General features: G+C 37.8%; 1 protein-coding gene across 1 annotated transcript in view; it reads left to right on the top strand.

The window, feature by feature from the left end:
• Positions 1-5,091, top strand: part of GBE1 (1,4-alpha-glucan branching enzyme 1) — a 122,934-nt gene extending 117,843 nt beyond the window's left edge. The window contains exons 13-14 of the mRNA XM_080613102.1: positions 3,496-3,680; positions 4,787-5,091. Coding sequence (XP_080469228.1) covers positions 3,496-3,680; positions 4,787-4,960 — 359 coding nt within the window. The 3' untranslated portion in view covers positions 4,961-5,091. The remainder of the gene's footprint in view (positions 1-3,495; positions 3,681-4,786) is intronic.
• The last annotated feature ends 12,794 nt before the right edge of the window (positions 5,092-17,885 follow it).

Below are 17,885 nucleotides of genomic sequence, written 5' to 3'. Positions count from 1 at the left end.
TAATTTATTTGTTGGAATTGTGATCTTAAAATCTTGTACATAGTAAAGTGAAGTTGTCCAATACGTGCCGTATGTAGGAAATAACAAACTTGAATTAATTCCTAGATAAAATTAGTATGCATTGCACTTCCATGAGTTGTCTTTGTTTTGTTTCTCTAATCAAAATTTCAGTTAATTTCAGCTTTGTTCTCCTCCACATTAGTTCCATTGTCTTGATTTGCATCATTTGTAGCAGCTGGCTTCTTGTCAATCTGTAGTTTGGACCTTTACATCAAACAGCAAATTAATTGCAGGAAAAGAAATCCCAATAGTACTGCTATGTTTAGAGGCTTTCACAGTTATCAAGAAACGAATGTTGCTGATTCTTGTCAGAAGTGTGAAGTTGAACATGGGGAAGGAGGCAGCAGATGCTTCACAGGTACCGTTAGTTATCTCTTGAAATGAGTGTTGGTCAGTTACTGGTACTTTCCTTTTCCTAGACCTGCCCCTCAATTGTTGTGAAGTTAAATTAGGAAGCAATAGCAATTAAGGGAAAAAAAATTAGTGAGGTGTATTTTTGTTAAAAGATGCATAGCCTTATGTGTCTCAAGTGCAAAGTACACTCTGGAGTTTATCCTACGGCCTGCTTGCATCCTAAGTGCTAGTTCCTTTTCCCTCTGCTGCATCTTGAAAACATAACCAAAAATGCCTCCTTGGATTTGTTATATCAGAATTTATGAGCTCATCTTTTCCTTTTTCAAAAGAGAAATGAAGGGACCCTTTTAAAATCAAGCAGCACATACAAAAAGCTCATGAATGTGTTGTGCAGAAGGCGCCCATATAAAGTTGTTTGAAGTGCAAGCAGTTGGTCTTTAGACTCTCAACATGCTTTTTGGACATCAGCAAATAATTTAGTCTTTGATCCAGCTGCTTCACTATGTTAAATTCATTTTTTTCTTAACGAACAGTGACAATGGCTAGAACAATAAATTACATTGCTTTTGTGTTTTGCTGCACTTCTGTTGTTCCTTAAAGAAAAGACAGACAACCAACCAACAAAATGAAGCATTCAAACAACTGGTGCCGAAACAGGCAATGCAAGCGGAGACAAGGCAGTTGGTATACGATATGAACACAAAGGAGATATTCTCTACTTACGGCGAAATACTCTATGAAATGATGAGCTATTTTAGTCTAATTTATTTGCTATCTTGTATTGCTTATTTTCCATGGTTTTCTGTTTTCCTAACTAATAAGTACAATTTCCTTGGGTGTCTTTTTGAGATCCATATCTCTGACTTTCTGATATTTTTTGCTATGTTTAACTGAACTATCTCATGTAGTCTGTCTTTCAATAGTGTGCAAATCACAAAAGAAAGTAATACTTTTCCGAGCTCTTAAGAGGCTATTGGATTTGGTTAGATACAGTATCTGTCTGTAGCAATATCTTCTCTCATTTTCCCTACTGTATGGTTAGCACAGTTTAAAAGCTGAAGTCCAGCATTATTCCAAGGTCATTTTCAGAGTCCTACTGTGACTCTGATTCTTTTATATTTGTTTCTGGTTTTGAGCTGAATATGAAATTTAGTGATTCATCTTTTGAATGGAAAATTTAATTTACAGCTTGTCAGTGTGTTTACAAAACAGATACACTGTGTAGGATTCTCCTGAAAATGGACGCTGCTGTGAAAAGTTCTCCTTAATATATATGCAGCCTTTCTGGTTTTTTTCTCTGTTTATTTCTTTGTTCCTGTGAAGCATGGAAATACACAAAAGTCACTTCAAATCATAGCTGTTGCTGCTGACCCTATCCTCCAGGCCTTTCAGGCAGCAAGTCAGCAGGAGGTGGCTGCACATGCAGGGTATCCATCCAGGAAACAATTGCCTTTTCTCAGCATCCTTGTCCCTTCATCTGCCTGCAAACTCCAGTTTATTGACAAAAGTTGAATAAATGGTCAGAAATGTAGAAATGGTCAGAATCCTTTTTTTTTTTTTTTTTTTTTGAATTAGAAACCCTCTTCAGTTTTATCACATTACCTCCCATACATACTTACATACTTCCAGGTACAGCACTTGTCTCTGTTTTATGGTGCATATGTGTTCTGTGTAATCTTTATGAAATGTCTGTGATGAATCAACTATTGCAGGCTTTGAAATGTTTAACTTTCAAGGTACTTAACCCTTTTTAATCCTGTGTAGAATGAATAGCCCAAAATGACTGAGAGTATGTTAAGCAGCGTGTTATAGAGCAAGTTATAACCATTAAGCCCATTTGGATTTGTCTCAAACTGTAATAATGACAGTATATAAAACAAGAAAAGTTTGGATGCATAGAAGTAATTTAAAATACTGAGTCCCAAAGGAGAGGTTTCTTTGAATCTGTAGCTTTACAGCTGAGATTTTCTTCTGTAAGAGAAACTAAGGTTTTTCTTGATTAAATTACATCTTTTTCCCTACTTGTTTTTAGTGGAGTGCGGTCCAAGTCTGAATAAACCCTATTCCTTCTCTTAATGTCTGTTCAGTAGTTGTGTGGGCTAGTATGAGACTGCAAACTTGTGAAGCATTACAGTTATAGAAAAACCACATTGCAATACAATGGCATTTACAGGCAAGCAAAGGAACATGAACCACTGGGGACACAGAGGAACCCTGTGCTCAAACATGCTTCATCCCAGCCTGAAATATGTCTCTGATGCCACTGAGTATTATGTTTGGGAAAGGAGCTCCCCTTGCAAGGTTGCTGAATTGACATTTACTGTTAGATCCTCGGGTTGTCACACCCTTTAAGTCACTTGTTTTCAGTATCAGATACTGAATGCATCATCATTAACTATCCTGCTTTACTCTCTGTGATCTATCCTGCTACTTGAACTAAGATGCCTTTTTTAATTTTTCTAGGAAGTGAGGAACTGAAACTCAAGTAATCCTTTTGAATAGTTACTTTTTATGCCACTGGAAACAATTACAACCATACTTAGAGCCAGGATAAAAAGTGGTTGAAGTGCAGCCAACTGGTCTTTTCATTGGTTGAAGTTTAATTGATAAAATGAGAAATTTCTCTGGTTATGTGAATGGTAACGCTGATTCTATTAAATGCTCAAAACCACTGGATGTCTACTGTTAAAGTGATGTTTTTAGGTTTTGTAGTGATTCTAAAACTTTATCGTGGGTGACTCAAATTCTCTTGCTGTTATTAATGGGTGGGAATGAGATTTATTTTTTTTTTTAGGCATGGCACAATAGCATAGAGGTTATAATTCATTTACCACTTTTATACTTTGCTTGGAGTCCACGGATATTTTACTGTGGTAGTCTTATTGGCCAAACAAACCTGTTAGCAAGCATGAAAGTTCAGAGAGATATTTTAATAATAAAATGATGACTTTATACGTGCAGCATTATTCTTTGGAATGTAAAACTTGCAGAAAGAAAATATATTTTCATGTATTTTACTTTTGCAATTTTAATGTACTTTTAGCACGTGAATTTATGGATCCTGAATATTTTTAACTACAGGTAATGAATTTGGACATCCAGAATGGCTCGACTTCCCCAGAATAGGGAACAATGAGAGCTACCACTATGCCAGAAGACAGTTTAATCTTACTGAGGATCATCTTCTTCGCTATAGATTCCTAAATGCATTTGATAGAGATATGAATAAATTGGAGGAAAGATTTGGATGGCTTGCATCTCCCCCGGTAAGCTATAAATACTAAATGGTAAGTTTTTAGTCACCAGCTAGCTACATGTTCAGAATAACAATACCAAATTTGCATGCAGAAATTTTAAACAGCACTTTATTATGCACTGTGTAATGCCCGACCATATATTTCAAGTTGTCAAAACATGTCACTGAAATATCTTCCACAGATAATAGAAATCTGAAACAAGTCTCCTTTTAGCTTCATAGAAAGCTCTTTTCCTGTTATTTTTGCTGTTTTTATTTAGTAACTGTAGATCGGATAAAACAGGCTATAAATTTGTCTGTAATCCAATCCAGGGATTGCTTTGGGAAAGCATAAATTGTTCCGACTATTTATTTCATACAAATAAATACTCTGTTACTGAGAAAACACTTTCAGTACAGTGTAAGTTATACTCTCTTGGTCTTCAAACTGTCACTTTTGCGTTTGCCTTTTTTGCCAAAATGCTGCACTGTACTTTTTATAAAAGCAGTTCAGTTATTACAATTTCTCAGTTTAGTTATTTCATACTAGTCATAACCCACTTGCAAGAACTTTTTAAATTGATGTCTAGTTATTAATGGCTTTTGCGAACAGAACAAAGATGGTATGTGCAGCAGTTTAATGTGCTTTATCAAAGGCATCTCTCACACAGATTTAAAAACCAAACAAACAAAGCCCCCATACCCATTGCTACATTTTCTACATTACTAATGGTAGATGTAATGCAGATCCCCGTAACAAGTATATCAGAAGATTTGCTATGATAAAAGGAATCTATTTTTTGCTAAAGTGTGATAAAAAGACCACCGTACAAATATTGAGCAAAAATTTTTCATGTGCTCTATAATGAACGTGCTTCTTCCTCTTTAATTTTACATTACCTTATAAAAAGTAAGCTATAGTTTAGTAATCAAAAATATGTGACATTATGTAGGTAAACAATTAAAATTAAAAATTAAAATTAAACAGTTTGCATATTAATGCCTTTATGTTGCTTGAATCTTTGTTTTACTTGAAATGAAGTATAGAAATAGTGGTGGTGGTTTTTTTCCTTATTAATTCAGTTAGAATTTAAATATTTTATAAATTTTATTTTTATTTTTATTTTTCTTTCCTAGGCCTATGTGAGTGAAAAACATGAAGCCAACAAGGTCATAGCATTTGAGAGAGCTGGTCTCCTTTTTGTTTTCAACTTCCATCCCTATCAAAGTTACGTGGACTACAGAGTGGGTATTGCAGATCCAGGAAAATATCCTTTTCTTTATTGTTTTGCTTGTACAGAAAAGCTCTAGAAGTCGAAGACTAATTTTGAATGCAAGCTGTAGTTAAAAGTTGAGAAACCGCTTATGTCATCAGTGTAATCATGCTTTAATTCTTAGTGTACAGCAAAAGAAAATGTAGAGATTTGCCCTCTTCTGAAGAGATCATTTTGTAGAAACCAAAAGTAAAAATCACAATTTAAGGACTAGAAGTTCAGGTTCTTTTCTGATGCCTTGTTTTTCTGAAATTATGTTGAGGCATGAAAAAGTAAGTAGCTCTTACATCTTAAATAAAGTACAGAAAGTAACCACAGTAAGATAAGGCTGTGCATGCAGTCGCACAGGAAAATGCATTAGCTTAAACCCTCATCAGGAAGCCTCTACAATTTCTGTTTTATAATTGGGTGGACTGAGAACGTGTTCTTACCTCAGATGAGGAGTAAATGTTTAGTCTTGAATGATGGGCTGGGTTTGCATTTTTATCCAAGTTCTTAGCATTGAGGGAGATGCAAAACATTGATGGTAACTTGCCAGAGGAATTTAATTTGCCCCAATTCAGTCTGTTTCAAGTCCTTTGACAAACTTGTGGCAATTTAAAGCAGTGTTGTTCCAGTTTTGGCCTACTCTTTTTATTTATGAGCAATTTCAGGGATATATTGGCGTATCTCAATTGCTTCAGTTCAGTGTATTGCTCTATCTCCTGAGCACTGCTGAATCAACCTACAGGGTCTCAGGAATTGATTCTGATTTGGAAACAGCAGGTCAAACCCACCTTCTTAAGTGCCGCCTTCTGCTGTTTGCTGCTACTGGAACTCATGGCAAAAGTAGAATGGGCAGTAAATTGGAGTAGGAAAATCTTAATCTGGTGGTGTGAGATATACCAACACTTCACTGTCATAGCCTTTGAGTATTCACCTGTCTGAATGGATGCTACTGCACTTCAGCTGTCTTTGAAATTCTTTGCATTCTGCAGATGCAAAAGATGGAAGTGTTAAGGACTACAGCATGTAACATAACTAGTGTGACTTTTCTGCTCTGATGCTTATACAGATGTGCTTAAATACAATCCACTTTTTGTTGTTCAGTTTCTGCCTTTCTTTTTCAAAGATGTTCAGAAATGTTTAAGAAATATTTTTTGTAAAAATATCTCACAATTTCACTCTTAAGAACGTTTGTCTCACTTATTTTCTCTTTTCCATAGCACAGCTTTATCAGGCTTGTATTTAATTACGATTAATATGAGGCTGTTTTCCTAGCTTCCTTTTCTGGTTTGTGCCAAACTAATTGAATACCTAGGCATTGTTTTTTTGGATAAGTGCTCCACACATATTGTTACAAAAATTCTGCTCCTTGGTACTTACAGCTAAGATGAGAATAATCTGTACTCAGGACTTCTGAAATTCTTCGGGCTTTCTTTATGCTCATGTAAATATTTTTATGACCATTTTGTTGACTAAATATTTAATATAAGCAGTTGAAATGTCAGTGCTCTAAATTTTTCAGTCATTTCAGAAACACTGCCTGTATCTATTTTACTCCACCAGAATGTCCTTTCTCCTCATACATTAGGCATTTACCATTTGTGTAGAATCCTGAGTGCATTGCTCCTGTTTCAGCTGAAGCTGCTCTGTAGTAGCTCTTCTGAAGCAAACTGCAAAATCTGCTTTTCACTAGTTTTACTTTGTAAATCAAGGCCTAGTTGGGTTTCAGGAAGTTGATCTGTTGCTAATTCACTGGACATTGAAACAGCTTTTGTGGTTCTTTGTTCTCAGCGTGTGACATGTTCAACTGCTTTTGGTGGGAGTGGAGGGCTGTAGATGCTGCTGCTCTTTTCTGTGACATGTAGCACACCTTCACCTCTGCTGAGAGCCTTGTTCATGTTGTTAAGGAAGCATCTGTCCCCTTTTGTGGTATTGTGCTGTTTGCAACTCTGAAGAAGAGTTTGCAGCCCTTGAGAGGAGTCATTTTCTTAATTTAGTGTTCTCACCTGGGAGTCGCAAATGTAGAATCTTCCCATAAATCACCTTTTCAGCAGCCTTCCCATGTTCATTTATTGTGTGGCCGTTCAACGCATGAACCAGGGGAAATTCTGGAAAACCCTCTGGAAGGGAAGTGTTCCCAACCGACTCTCAGCCTCATTTAACCTTGGATATTTAAGCTTGAAGGTAGAAACCTTTTCTTCCTTCCAGTGTTTCTGATTCTGAAGATGCAAATCATTTTGAATAATATACATACTGAGGCAGACATATTGTAAGTTCTGGTTCATAGAACTGGGCATGTTTGGACAGAGACTTTAGCTGCCCCAAGTTTATAGTTTTAGATTACAAAAGCAGATTTGAGGTATCTTAATCAGACTTCATTGAAAATTTAGGAAGTTGCAGTGGTCTCTGATTGTTGAAATGAAAATTATAATACTTCATCTTAAGATGTTGCACAGAAAGAGGAGAAAATACAGGAGTGAAAAGGAAAAGACAAGTTTAACTTTGCTCAAAACTCTTTGATTTGGTTCTTAAGCATCTTTATTTGCCTTCCTCTTTAGCCTTTGAAAAAAGTCTCATTTATATTAAGATCTTTCTTTATCTGGGAAGCTTATTTATTACCTATATGGAAAAGGTCACTATGTGCTCATCCATGTGATGACCTTGGATGAATATGAAGGATTGGGAAGTGCATCAAATAAGACAGTGTAGCCTGATGCCTAAACCATGAATATCTCACTTTTGTTTAGTACCTGTTGTTAGCAAAGTCCTTGGACAGTAAGTTGGCCATAAACACCTTGAACATACCTAAATTTTTCATTTCTATTCTGTCTAGGAGAAACCTAAGCAGTACTGTATCTGCCAATTGTTTTCTCAGTATCTTTTCATTGATAACGAAGACAGAAGCTCTCCATTATCCCATTCCTCTGTGTAAAAGGTTCCTTCTAACCCAGGGGAAATCCCAGGGCTGTGGAACTCCCAAGTGTAGTAGAGAACTGCTGAAATCTTAGTAATAGCTGGTATGTAATGTGCTTATATGTTCATCATCATAATCAACTATTTTCTGGAAAATTCATCATAACTAAACTAGATACACCTAATGCTTTGGCATTAGAGTGGAGAAGATGCAGATAGTCACTGAAACACTTCTCTGAAACTGAGCTCGAAAGCAGAGTTGTTACAGCAGTTCGTTAAGCATCCTCAGCTTAGCTGAGTAGTGGTAATGAATTGTATGCCTGGATTTAAGTGACAGCACATTTGAATTATTGCAGCGTGTGGTGAAAGAGACTAACTAAAATTGCTTTTCTCACGGGTCCATGTGTATTTTTGTGATTCTCTTTGTAGCAGCACACCCTAAAAAAATTCTCTATGCTATTCATATCTCCTGTGGTCGCAAGATTGAAAGGCAAAAGTTAGCATGTGGGTGACAGTGCTGTTCAGATTTAGATCTGCTTATTTTCTGTAGTGTTGGTAAGCTGTTAGCAGTAAACAGGGGCTTACTTACACTATTTCTGTAATCTTTCTAAGACTGGTAGAAATGAGACAGTGCAAAAGAAAAGGCTGGCATGATTTTCATAGCATGAAGATGAGGCTTGTTTTGGTACTTCAGTTAGAAGGATTTGGTTTTATTTTTAGAACTGAAAGTTGAGGGTTTGAAGTATGTTATCAGCCAAGCAAGTCCATAGGAAGTCTACTTTATACTTCACCTAACCAAGACAGTTGCGGATTTTCTGCATTCAGTTCTTTTAGACATGTAGTCTTTCTTGGCTGAGATTTCTAAGCTGCTAATCAAGAATAGCTGATTTGAACAGTACTTTACATCAGGCAAGCAAATGAAAAAATCTCTTAAGTTTTCATACTGCAGCTCAGTCTTCTGGAGTAGTCAAACATTGAAACAATGAAGAACTAGTTATAATATCATTTTTTAAATGAAGCATATCCTAAAGTTAAGAACCACTGTTGCCCTCCTTCTTGCTTTCAGCATCCTTTCTTACTCCCTGTGAGCAGTTTTTGTGTTTGCTTTTTTCTTTTTTTAAATCCATTGGACTGTTCTACTCTTGGCTAGTTTTTGTTCTAACTGTTGTCCTGAATTATAGCCATGCATTTTATATATAGTTTTCATAATGGAACCTTTTAACCTGAGATTTTAAAAAAGTGTCCTGTGCCAACCTTATGAAGTTCAACCATGCCAAGTGCAAGGTCCTACACCTGGGTCGGAGCAATCCCAGGCACAGCTACAGGTTGGGCAGAGAAGAGATTCAGAGCAGCCCTGCAGAGAAGGACTTGGAGGTGTTGGTCGATGAGAAAATGAACATGAGCCGGCTTCAGTGTGCGCTTGCAGCCCAGAAAGCCAACCGTATCCTGGGCTGCATCAAAAGGAGCGTGACCAGCAGGTCGAAGGAGGTGATCCTGCCCCTCTACTTTGCTCTCGTGAGACCTCACTTGGAGTATTGTGTGCAGTTCTGGTGTCCTCAACATCAAAAGGACATGGAACTGTTGGAACAAGTCCAGAGGAGGGCCACGAGGATGATCAGGGGACTGGAGCACCTCCCTTATGAAGACAGGCTGAGAAAGCTGGGGCTGTTCAGCCTGGAGAAGAGAAGGCTGCGTGGAGACCTCATAGCAGCCTTCCAGTATCTGAAGGGGGCCTACAAGGATGCTGGAGAGGGGCTATTCATCAGGGACTGTAGTGACAGGACAAGGGGTAACGGGTTCAAACTTAAACAGGGGAAGTTTAGATTGGATATAAGGAAGATATTCTTTATTGTAAGGGTGGTGAGGCACTGGAATAGGTTGCCCGGGGAAGCTGTGAATGCTCCATCCCTGGCGGTATTCAAGGCCAGGTTGGACAGAGCCTTGAGTGGCATGGTTTAGTGTGAGGTGCCTCTGCCCATCATCTAGTTGGAACTAGATGATCTTAAGGTCCTTTCCAACCCTAACAATTCTATGAAATATGGTCACATGTTACATTAATCTTCAGAACAACTTCTCCAGTTTAAAAGGAATTTTTTACAATCCCTTTTGAACTTAAACATGAAGCAGAAATACTTAAAACTAAGAGCTTATTGTTAGTCTCGAGGTTTTTAAGAAATTTGGTGCATTTTTCATTAGATACTCGGAGGCAGTTACTGTATAAGCCTGAAGAGCAAATTGCTATAATGATTAAATTCTTTTTTATTAAAAAGTTTATCTGAATGATACTGGGAACTGTGGGAAATGTGAGGATCATTTTACTACCTCGCTTTGTTTGTTTAGTGGATTGAGTTAGTCAAATTAGTGCGTGTGAAACTTGTCATTAAATTTGCCTTTATTAAGTGGATGGCTTTGATATATCAGTATATTGTAGCAATATATGTATCATAAAGGTCGTATATAACTTCTTGGATATGTTACCAGGTATGTTAAGCTACAGAGCTTCTTGCCTCTAGCCTGTGTTTTTGTAGTCAGGCCTCTGTTACGATCTCATTGAAAATGTTGTTCTTCTTTCAGTTGTTCTTTATTTCTAGGCTTTTGGTGTAGCAAATCTAATTGCACTTTAATAAGAGAAGTGGTAGTCACTAAACATTACAGTCCTTCTGATCCCGCTTGGTTTGGAAGGTCTTTTTCTGAACAGCCAGCCAGTCAGTAGTTATATGACAAATCACAGCCAGGTCAGAGTGAGTTTTTCTCTCCCTTTCAGTCTTACAAAAGTATGTACAAAAAAGTATGTAAGGAGTCTTTCAGACTCCTTACAGTCTTCCCTTTGACTTACTTTCATTGACATTCGGTTATTCCATTCTACATCTTGTTCTCCTAAGATCATGTACCCTAGTGTGAAGTATTCAAGAACTGAGACCTTAATCTTATATGTGAGCATGGAAGTCCGTAAATGTTGTTGAGCAGCATGAATCTCTGCTAGCTTATCTCGGTTTCTATCTTGACATTTTACGTTGTCATACACTGCTAAAGTGCAAGCAGGAAAAAATGTCATGAGGGAAAAAATGGTTACTTTGTAACAAATACTGCCATTTTTACATAGCATAACATATCAAAGCATTGTAATGCTAGAGTGGATGAATACCACAGTTGTACATTTATGGATTTAGGGTGACACTTGAAGTCAGAGTTGTCCGTAAGCAAACAGCTGGGGTAAGACCTGAGGTATCACAAATACTGTCATCAAAATGCTGTAAAAAGTATATATTAAAAAAAAAAGTAATAATTCAGGCTCTCTGACATTTGCAGCCTGCACCTAGAGCTTCTAATGAGCAAATAAGGTCATTTGAATGAGTCAGTGGTGTGCGATTGCTGAAGGCAAAGATACTGCTTTGCAGGCTGCTTTGAAATGCAGTTATGTAAGTGTCCCTGACTGTTAGAATTCAGGAGGTATCTGGCATGTGGAGACAAAGGACTTAATTTAGGATCAGCCAAATGCTAAGTTCTGCCAAGGTAGTTGGTATGTTAAGGTTAATAGGTGTGAATAAGAAATATAGCGTGCTTACGTGGGAATGCATCTTTGATCTGTGTAGGAAAAGACACAGCTTTCCAGCACTATGAGTGTGTGTAACTATTAGAGTGGCAAATGCTATCGCTTAATTTCTGTGCCATTATGTGAGGGAGAAAGGAAAACATCTCTATGCTCATGCTGGAATTTTACTTCATAAATTATGCTCTTTCAGAAGCCTCTTCGTAAGAAATTGGCAGCTTACCTAACAAATTATTTCTGCCTAATTTGCTTCAGTTTTGAGATAGATGAATAATCACCAGTAGGTCAGCTGTCTCTAGTTCTCTGATTGGAGATAAAAGTTCAAATGTCAACAGGGAAGCCATTCATAAGTTTCCATTTTTGTGTCTGGGTGGTTTTTTTTAATACTGACTAGACCTTTCTGTGGGGTTGTGGTTGATTCCAAGGCTTGTCTGCAGTAAAAATTCAACATGGAAAACTTCTTTCCTATGTTCAAAAGGAACATGGCTGAAACGAGTGAGAAAGAACAGGAAAGGGGCTTAAAAATTTAAGAAATAAGTCCTTCCTCTTCCATAAGATCGCATGCCAATTTTTGTTAAGCAGTTTTTCTGCAGTGTTAGAAGTGTCATTAAAAATAAACTATCTGTATATGTCCACCCCCCGTTTTTTTAACCAGGCTTGTTATCTTGGCACAAAACTAAACCAGCATTTCATGTTCATGATTACCAACCAATATGGATTTACTTATCTCTAAATTTAACATTTTGTTTAAGCAGAAAGTACCTATATTTGTGTCGTGATTTAAGCCCAGGCAGTAATTCATTACCACGTAGCAGTTCGCTCACTCCCGCCCCTTCTTCCCTCAGCTCCCGGAGAGATGGGGTGGAGAATCGAAAGGACGTAACTCCCACAGGTTGAGATAAGAGCAGTCCAGTAACTAAGGTATAACACAAATCACTGCTGCTACCACCAATAATAATAATGATAAGGGAAATAACAAGGGGAGAGAATACAACCACTTACCACCTGCCGACCAATACTCAGCCCGACTGAGCAGTGATCTATCACTTCTGGGTAACTGCCTGCAGTTCTACATCCTGGGCATGACGTGCTGTGGTATGGAATACCTCTTTGGCTAGTTTGGGTCAGGTGTCCCGTCTCTGCTTCCTCCCAGCTTCCCCTCCTCCCTGGCAGAGCATGAGACTCACAAAGTTCTTGGTCAGAGTAAACATGACTTAGCAAGAACTAAAAACATCGGTGTTATCAGCGCTGTTCCCAGGCCGAAAGTCAAAACCACGGCACTGCACCAGCTACTAAGAAGCAGAAAAATGACTGCTACTGCTGAACCCAGGATAATTTGGTTGAAGCAAAAAGGTGCAGTACCTTCCCTTCTCCTCGATACTGTGCCGTGATTTGAGTGCTCAATGGCTTCAACTGTCATCTAAATATCCAGAGCTAAAGGTCATCATCCAGAGGATTTCCAGTATGCTTGTTCTTAATTGTAGGTTGACCCCTTAATCTTCTCCAAAATAAGGAGCGTGTGGAGAGGGAGAAGAGAGGTACCCCTCTTCTTTAATTAATTTCTTTCTTTCAGTGAAATTAAAGAATTGCTAAAAACAAAAGAGCCTGACCACTTCAGGCTCTTTTTATGTCCTCCTTGCAGCTGTACTTTCCCTCATCTTCCCTGTGTTTATGGTGCATTTAATGACTGAGTTCCTGTTTTCCTTAATGTGTCTTAATAGCATATACTTTGTCCCTTTAGCTTCTGTAATATTGTCTCTGTATTCCTTTATGCCCAACTTGAAAATCTGGTTTCCACTTTATTTAGGCTTCTTTCTAGCATAGGAGGTGAATGAAAAATTCATCAATTAGTCCTGTTGTTCTGTGCATATTAATAATTCATAAATTATGCTTGTGCCCATAGCTTGTTTTTTACAAAATCTGTCTTTGAGAAGTTGGTTTTCTTTGGAGTCCTTTCTCTTTCGATCTATCTTGAGAATAATGTTTGTCAATTATGCAGCTGTTTGTGTGCCTGGCTTTCCTTTTTCTCTATTTGTTTCTTGTCTTCACTTGTTGCAAAGATCTCTTCTTTTATTTTACAGGTAGTATTTTGTCAATGAAAACTGCTGCCAGGACAGCTTACCTGTTCTTGCTTTTTGTAGGGTGAATATATTCCTTTGGCACTGGCTTGTTACTGTTGCCTTTGACTTCTGAAACCAGCTCGTGCCTTTGTACATGAAAGTTGGTCGTCATCTTGATTGTCATCCTGGTGACTTCTCCATCTGGGCACTTTTTCGAACAGCTACATACTTTTGAAAACCAGGCAACCATTCTCTGCCAGGTGTCTTTTGCTGTTGGGAAAATGTAGATCATGGTGCCAGGAAATCCAATCTAAAATCTGAATTGGAGTATCCATTGGGCATGGGGATTATTACCGTCTTGGTACTACTTTCGCACAGGTCTAACAGCAGAGATCTTGCCTTTCCTAAAGAAAAAGTTGTCCTCAGTGCTGACATCAAGTAAGTGTTGGAACAGGTTGCCCAGAAAGCTTATGCAGGCTCCATCTTTGGAAGTTTTTAAGAGCTTAGTGGGTAAAGCTCTGAGCAGTGTGGTCTGACCCTGTAGCTGACATCCAGAAGTCTCTTCCAGCCTGAGCTATTGTTGTTTCCACCCCTGTGATCCCATGCTACGACTTGTGATCCTTGTCTTTTGTCCTTCAGACTTGCTTATGGTACTGTGCCCTATGCTTCTGTGGGTAGACTGCCATGGTAAGTGAAAGTCACCTTACTTGCCTAGGTGAGCTCTCTTCTTTCATCGACTAGCAAGTTTTTAGCAGTGGCTTTTTTAACTAGCAGCTTTTTGTGTTGTTTCTGTTCAAAAAGTTATTAAAGATGAGTAAATGTTTAAAAACCAAACAAATCAAACCCACGACACCCTCACCTCCCCCCACCTCTAAAAAATACAAAACCCTTTCACACCCACAAAAAAAAAAAAAAAAATGTCAGAACCATGAACCAAAACATGGTAAGGATTGATGAGGAGAAGTGTTGCTCTCTCAAGAAAAATGCAAGGAGAGTGCACTGTCAAGCCCATCATAAATATTAAGGTAGAATCACCTGCTGATTTCCTTTGTCTTTAACACTGAACCTGAGAATCCAGTGAACACATGAAGTAATGAGAAGTTCAGTATGTGTTTTCTGTCTGTCTGGCACTTACCTCTAAAGGTAAGCATCAGTTGTATGACTGACTCTTCAGTCCCAGTTGAACCTGTTCATACAAGGGGTAATTCACTTATGGTCAATAAAATTGCACTTTTAAAGCAGTGCACTTGACTTTTTAATATATTGTATCTCTGATTCTATGTGCAGTCAGATTCAGTTTTGAAGAAAGAGGTGGTGAATTAACTCATTCTATGAACTACCCTGAATTGAATTGATTTGATTTTTTTTTTTCTTAAAATAACCTTAGGCTGCATCTTTAAGATGAACAAGCAGATACACACAGAGCCCTACTCAGTAAATATAGTGTTGTGGTTTAAGCCCCGGCTGTAAATTAGAACCACGCAGTCTACTTCCCCCCCCACACTCCCCAGAGGGATGGGGAGGAGAATCGAAAGAATGTAACTCCCACGGGTTGAGATTAAAAACAGTCCAGTAACTAAGGTATAACACAAATCACTACTGCTACCGCCAATAATAATAATGATAAGAGAAATAACAAGGGAAGAGAATATGATACCGCTCGCCGGAAAAGAGAGCCCGACCGAAAAGAGGACGTGCCCTTCCGGGTAGCTCCCAGTTACATCCCCGGGCATGACGTGCTGTGGTATGGAATACCTCTTTGGCTAGTTTGGGTCAGGCGTCCTGTCCCTGCTTCCTCCCGGCCCCTCCTCCTCCCTGGCAGAGCATGAGGCTGAGAAAGTCCTTGGTCAGTCTAAACATCGGTGTTATCAGCTTTGTTCCCAGGCCAAAAGTCAAAAACACAGTGCTGCAACAGCTACTAAGAAGGAGAAAAACTGACTGCTACTGCTGAACCCAGGACATATAGTTAGTTCTCTTAAGTGAAACCAGGGAGGGTTTCTATTCTGTATCTTGAGACAGATTCACCTAGAGAAAATTAGCATATCTTATATATCTGAATGTCTGGTTGTACCTGAAAAAAGAGAAAAATGTGCCTAAGTAAAGAAAAAATATGTAATTTCAGATAATATTTATTCCACCGGTATACTTATGGACACTTGCATTTCTGATGGTGATTGATAACTAAGAAACCTTCAATCAAAATGTGAAGCCTACATCTGAACTTTGTATTTTGCCTTGTGTAGTTTCCAATTTTAAACTGCTGCAGTACTAAAAAAACCCCAGGAGGTGCTATTTTTGTGTTTAATTTTCCAAATCAAAGTAGTACAAGGAAATCTTGGTGCGTTAATGATCGGTTTCTAATCCACACTTCCTAAGGGTTGCTCCTTCTTAATTTGTAGTCTTCTAAATTGTTGACTTAGAGTGACTTTTTTAATAAGCAAAGTTGGAAGGACTTGTATATTCAGCTGGTAAATGCTGGTGTGAGTTATTCTATGTTGCTTTGCCAGTTTATTCAACTTAACCTCTGAGAATCCATTTATTACAGTATTGAAGATCATTCAGATGTAGGCTGTTTGTGTGCTAGTTGCTAAAACAGGACTAAAGAGAAATGCTAGTATAATACTTAAAAGCTGGCCTTTGATTTTCATCTAGGATGGGCAAAAATATTTTCCACGACTTTGAGGGTTGGATTTGACCAAGTACATCCACACATGAAAGACTTTATTTAGAAGTTTTTGTCTTAAAGACATTACAGTACATGTTGCTAATAAACGAGCTATGCTGAGAAGCTGTTTAACTCTCAGCGTGGTGGAGTCAGCCTTGGTTTGGCTACTGCAGTGGCCAGTTCTTTAACATTCACATTGCAGTGACTGGTCGCTCCATCATTTTATTTGCATGTTCTGCTGTCACCATTCCTGCTTAATGTTTTTGCAAGAAGTAAAATATGAAAACATGCTGCTTTCACCAGTGTGTGTGTGTATATATATGTATATATTTAAGTTCTAGAAGAAAGTGTATAGAACATTTAGGCAGACATGGATTTAGAACTTTTTTAGCTCATTTAAAATTTGGGGGTTTATTCTGCATTTGGGGGTTTATGTTTTAATTCTTCCTTGAATAGTGCCTGAACTGTTTTAATTCAGTGTCTTGCTTCAGTAATGATAGAAATTCTCAGCACTTTGCTGTTACACAGCGCTGTTAATGATTGAGGGGGAAAAATCTTCTCTTTTAGTCTACTGTTTCATAACTTGTAATCGAAAGATGAAAGCCTTTGTGTGATACCTGTTTCTGGATTAGATTACCAGGTCAGAATTGATAACTTTTAAACTTTTTTAAGAAGACTTTTTTAACTTTTTCCCCAAAAGATTTTTATTTCTGTCTCCATTTCTCTGTGTTTAAAAGGGTGTCTTTTTCTGTCATGTGTAGTATAAAATCTCATGTGGAGGGTGCAAACTGGCTGTTGTTGCAGAAATTCTGGAGCCTCTTTGTCTTCAAAAATCCCCAACAATGAATTTCAGGCTGGAGTGGAGAGGGAATTGTTCTGCATTTGTACATGGTGTGTCAAATGCCCTAGTTAAATATCTCTTGGTTTTTGTACAGCTTTTACTAATATACTTTGAATAATAAGTAAATAGATGAAAGTGTCTAATGAGATGCAGGCTTCTTAAGAAGAGATAGTCTTTTGTATGCTGTGTGCAACTATCACAGCATATATACTGTAGTTACTTCAGTAAAGGATTTCCCCTTAGGAAATGTTGAAAAAGGCTTTAGGGAAAAGTTGTTTGGTTTATACAAATAAACAAAAAACACCCAGAGATTTATCTGCACACCCTGAACAAAGCATCCAGGGTTACCTTTAGCCATTACTTCCACAAGTAAATCTTTTAATCCATGTAGATGTAATGAGAATGAGTAAATTTAATCTTGTCATACAGTTATAATATCTATCTGGATTAGGCATGGAATCATGCTAGTGTTACTGTCAGTGCCATTGTGACTGATTCAGGACAACCAGCTGATCTCAAAACTGCTTGAAAAATCAAAAAGCTTTTTAAAAGTGTTCCCGTGTCTTCTGTTGCCCAGATTTCTTTCTTTCGTCTTAAATTCACTTTCTAAAAGTTTCTGTATATGAACAGAAATTGTTTCAGCACAATTTTTTATCCTTTTTGGTCTGTACTTTGGCCCATCGGTATTGCCAGAACTATATCCTTCTGCTTTTAGCCAAGAAATAGTAACAAGGGATAAAAATGAAATCATTATTGGGTATTCTTTCGTATATTGAGAAGCTCACTGAGAAAATGAGAGCTGATTTACATGCAAGTTAAAAGGAAATTAAATATTTACATACACACCCATGCTCTAGTTGCATGCCTGGAAAGCACCAGGGAACCAGAAATATGGATGCTTAAACGTTTTGTACAATAAAATCAAAACTATAATGGCTACTAATCCCT

This window comes from Psittacula echo (genome assembly GCF_963264785.1).
Source record: "Psittacula echo genome assembly, chromosome: 3".
Classification (NCBI taxonomy): domain Eukaryota; kingdom Metazoa; phylum Chordata; class Aves; order Psittaciformes; family Psittacidae; genus Psittacula; species Psittacula echo.
This window is presented reverse-complemented; position numbering and strand designations above follow the sequence as displayed.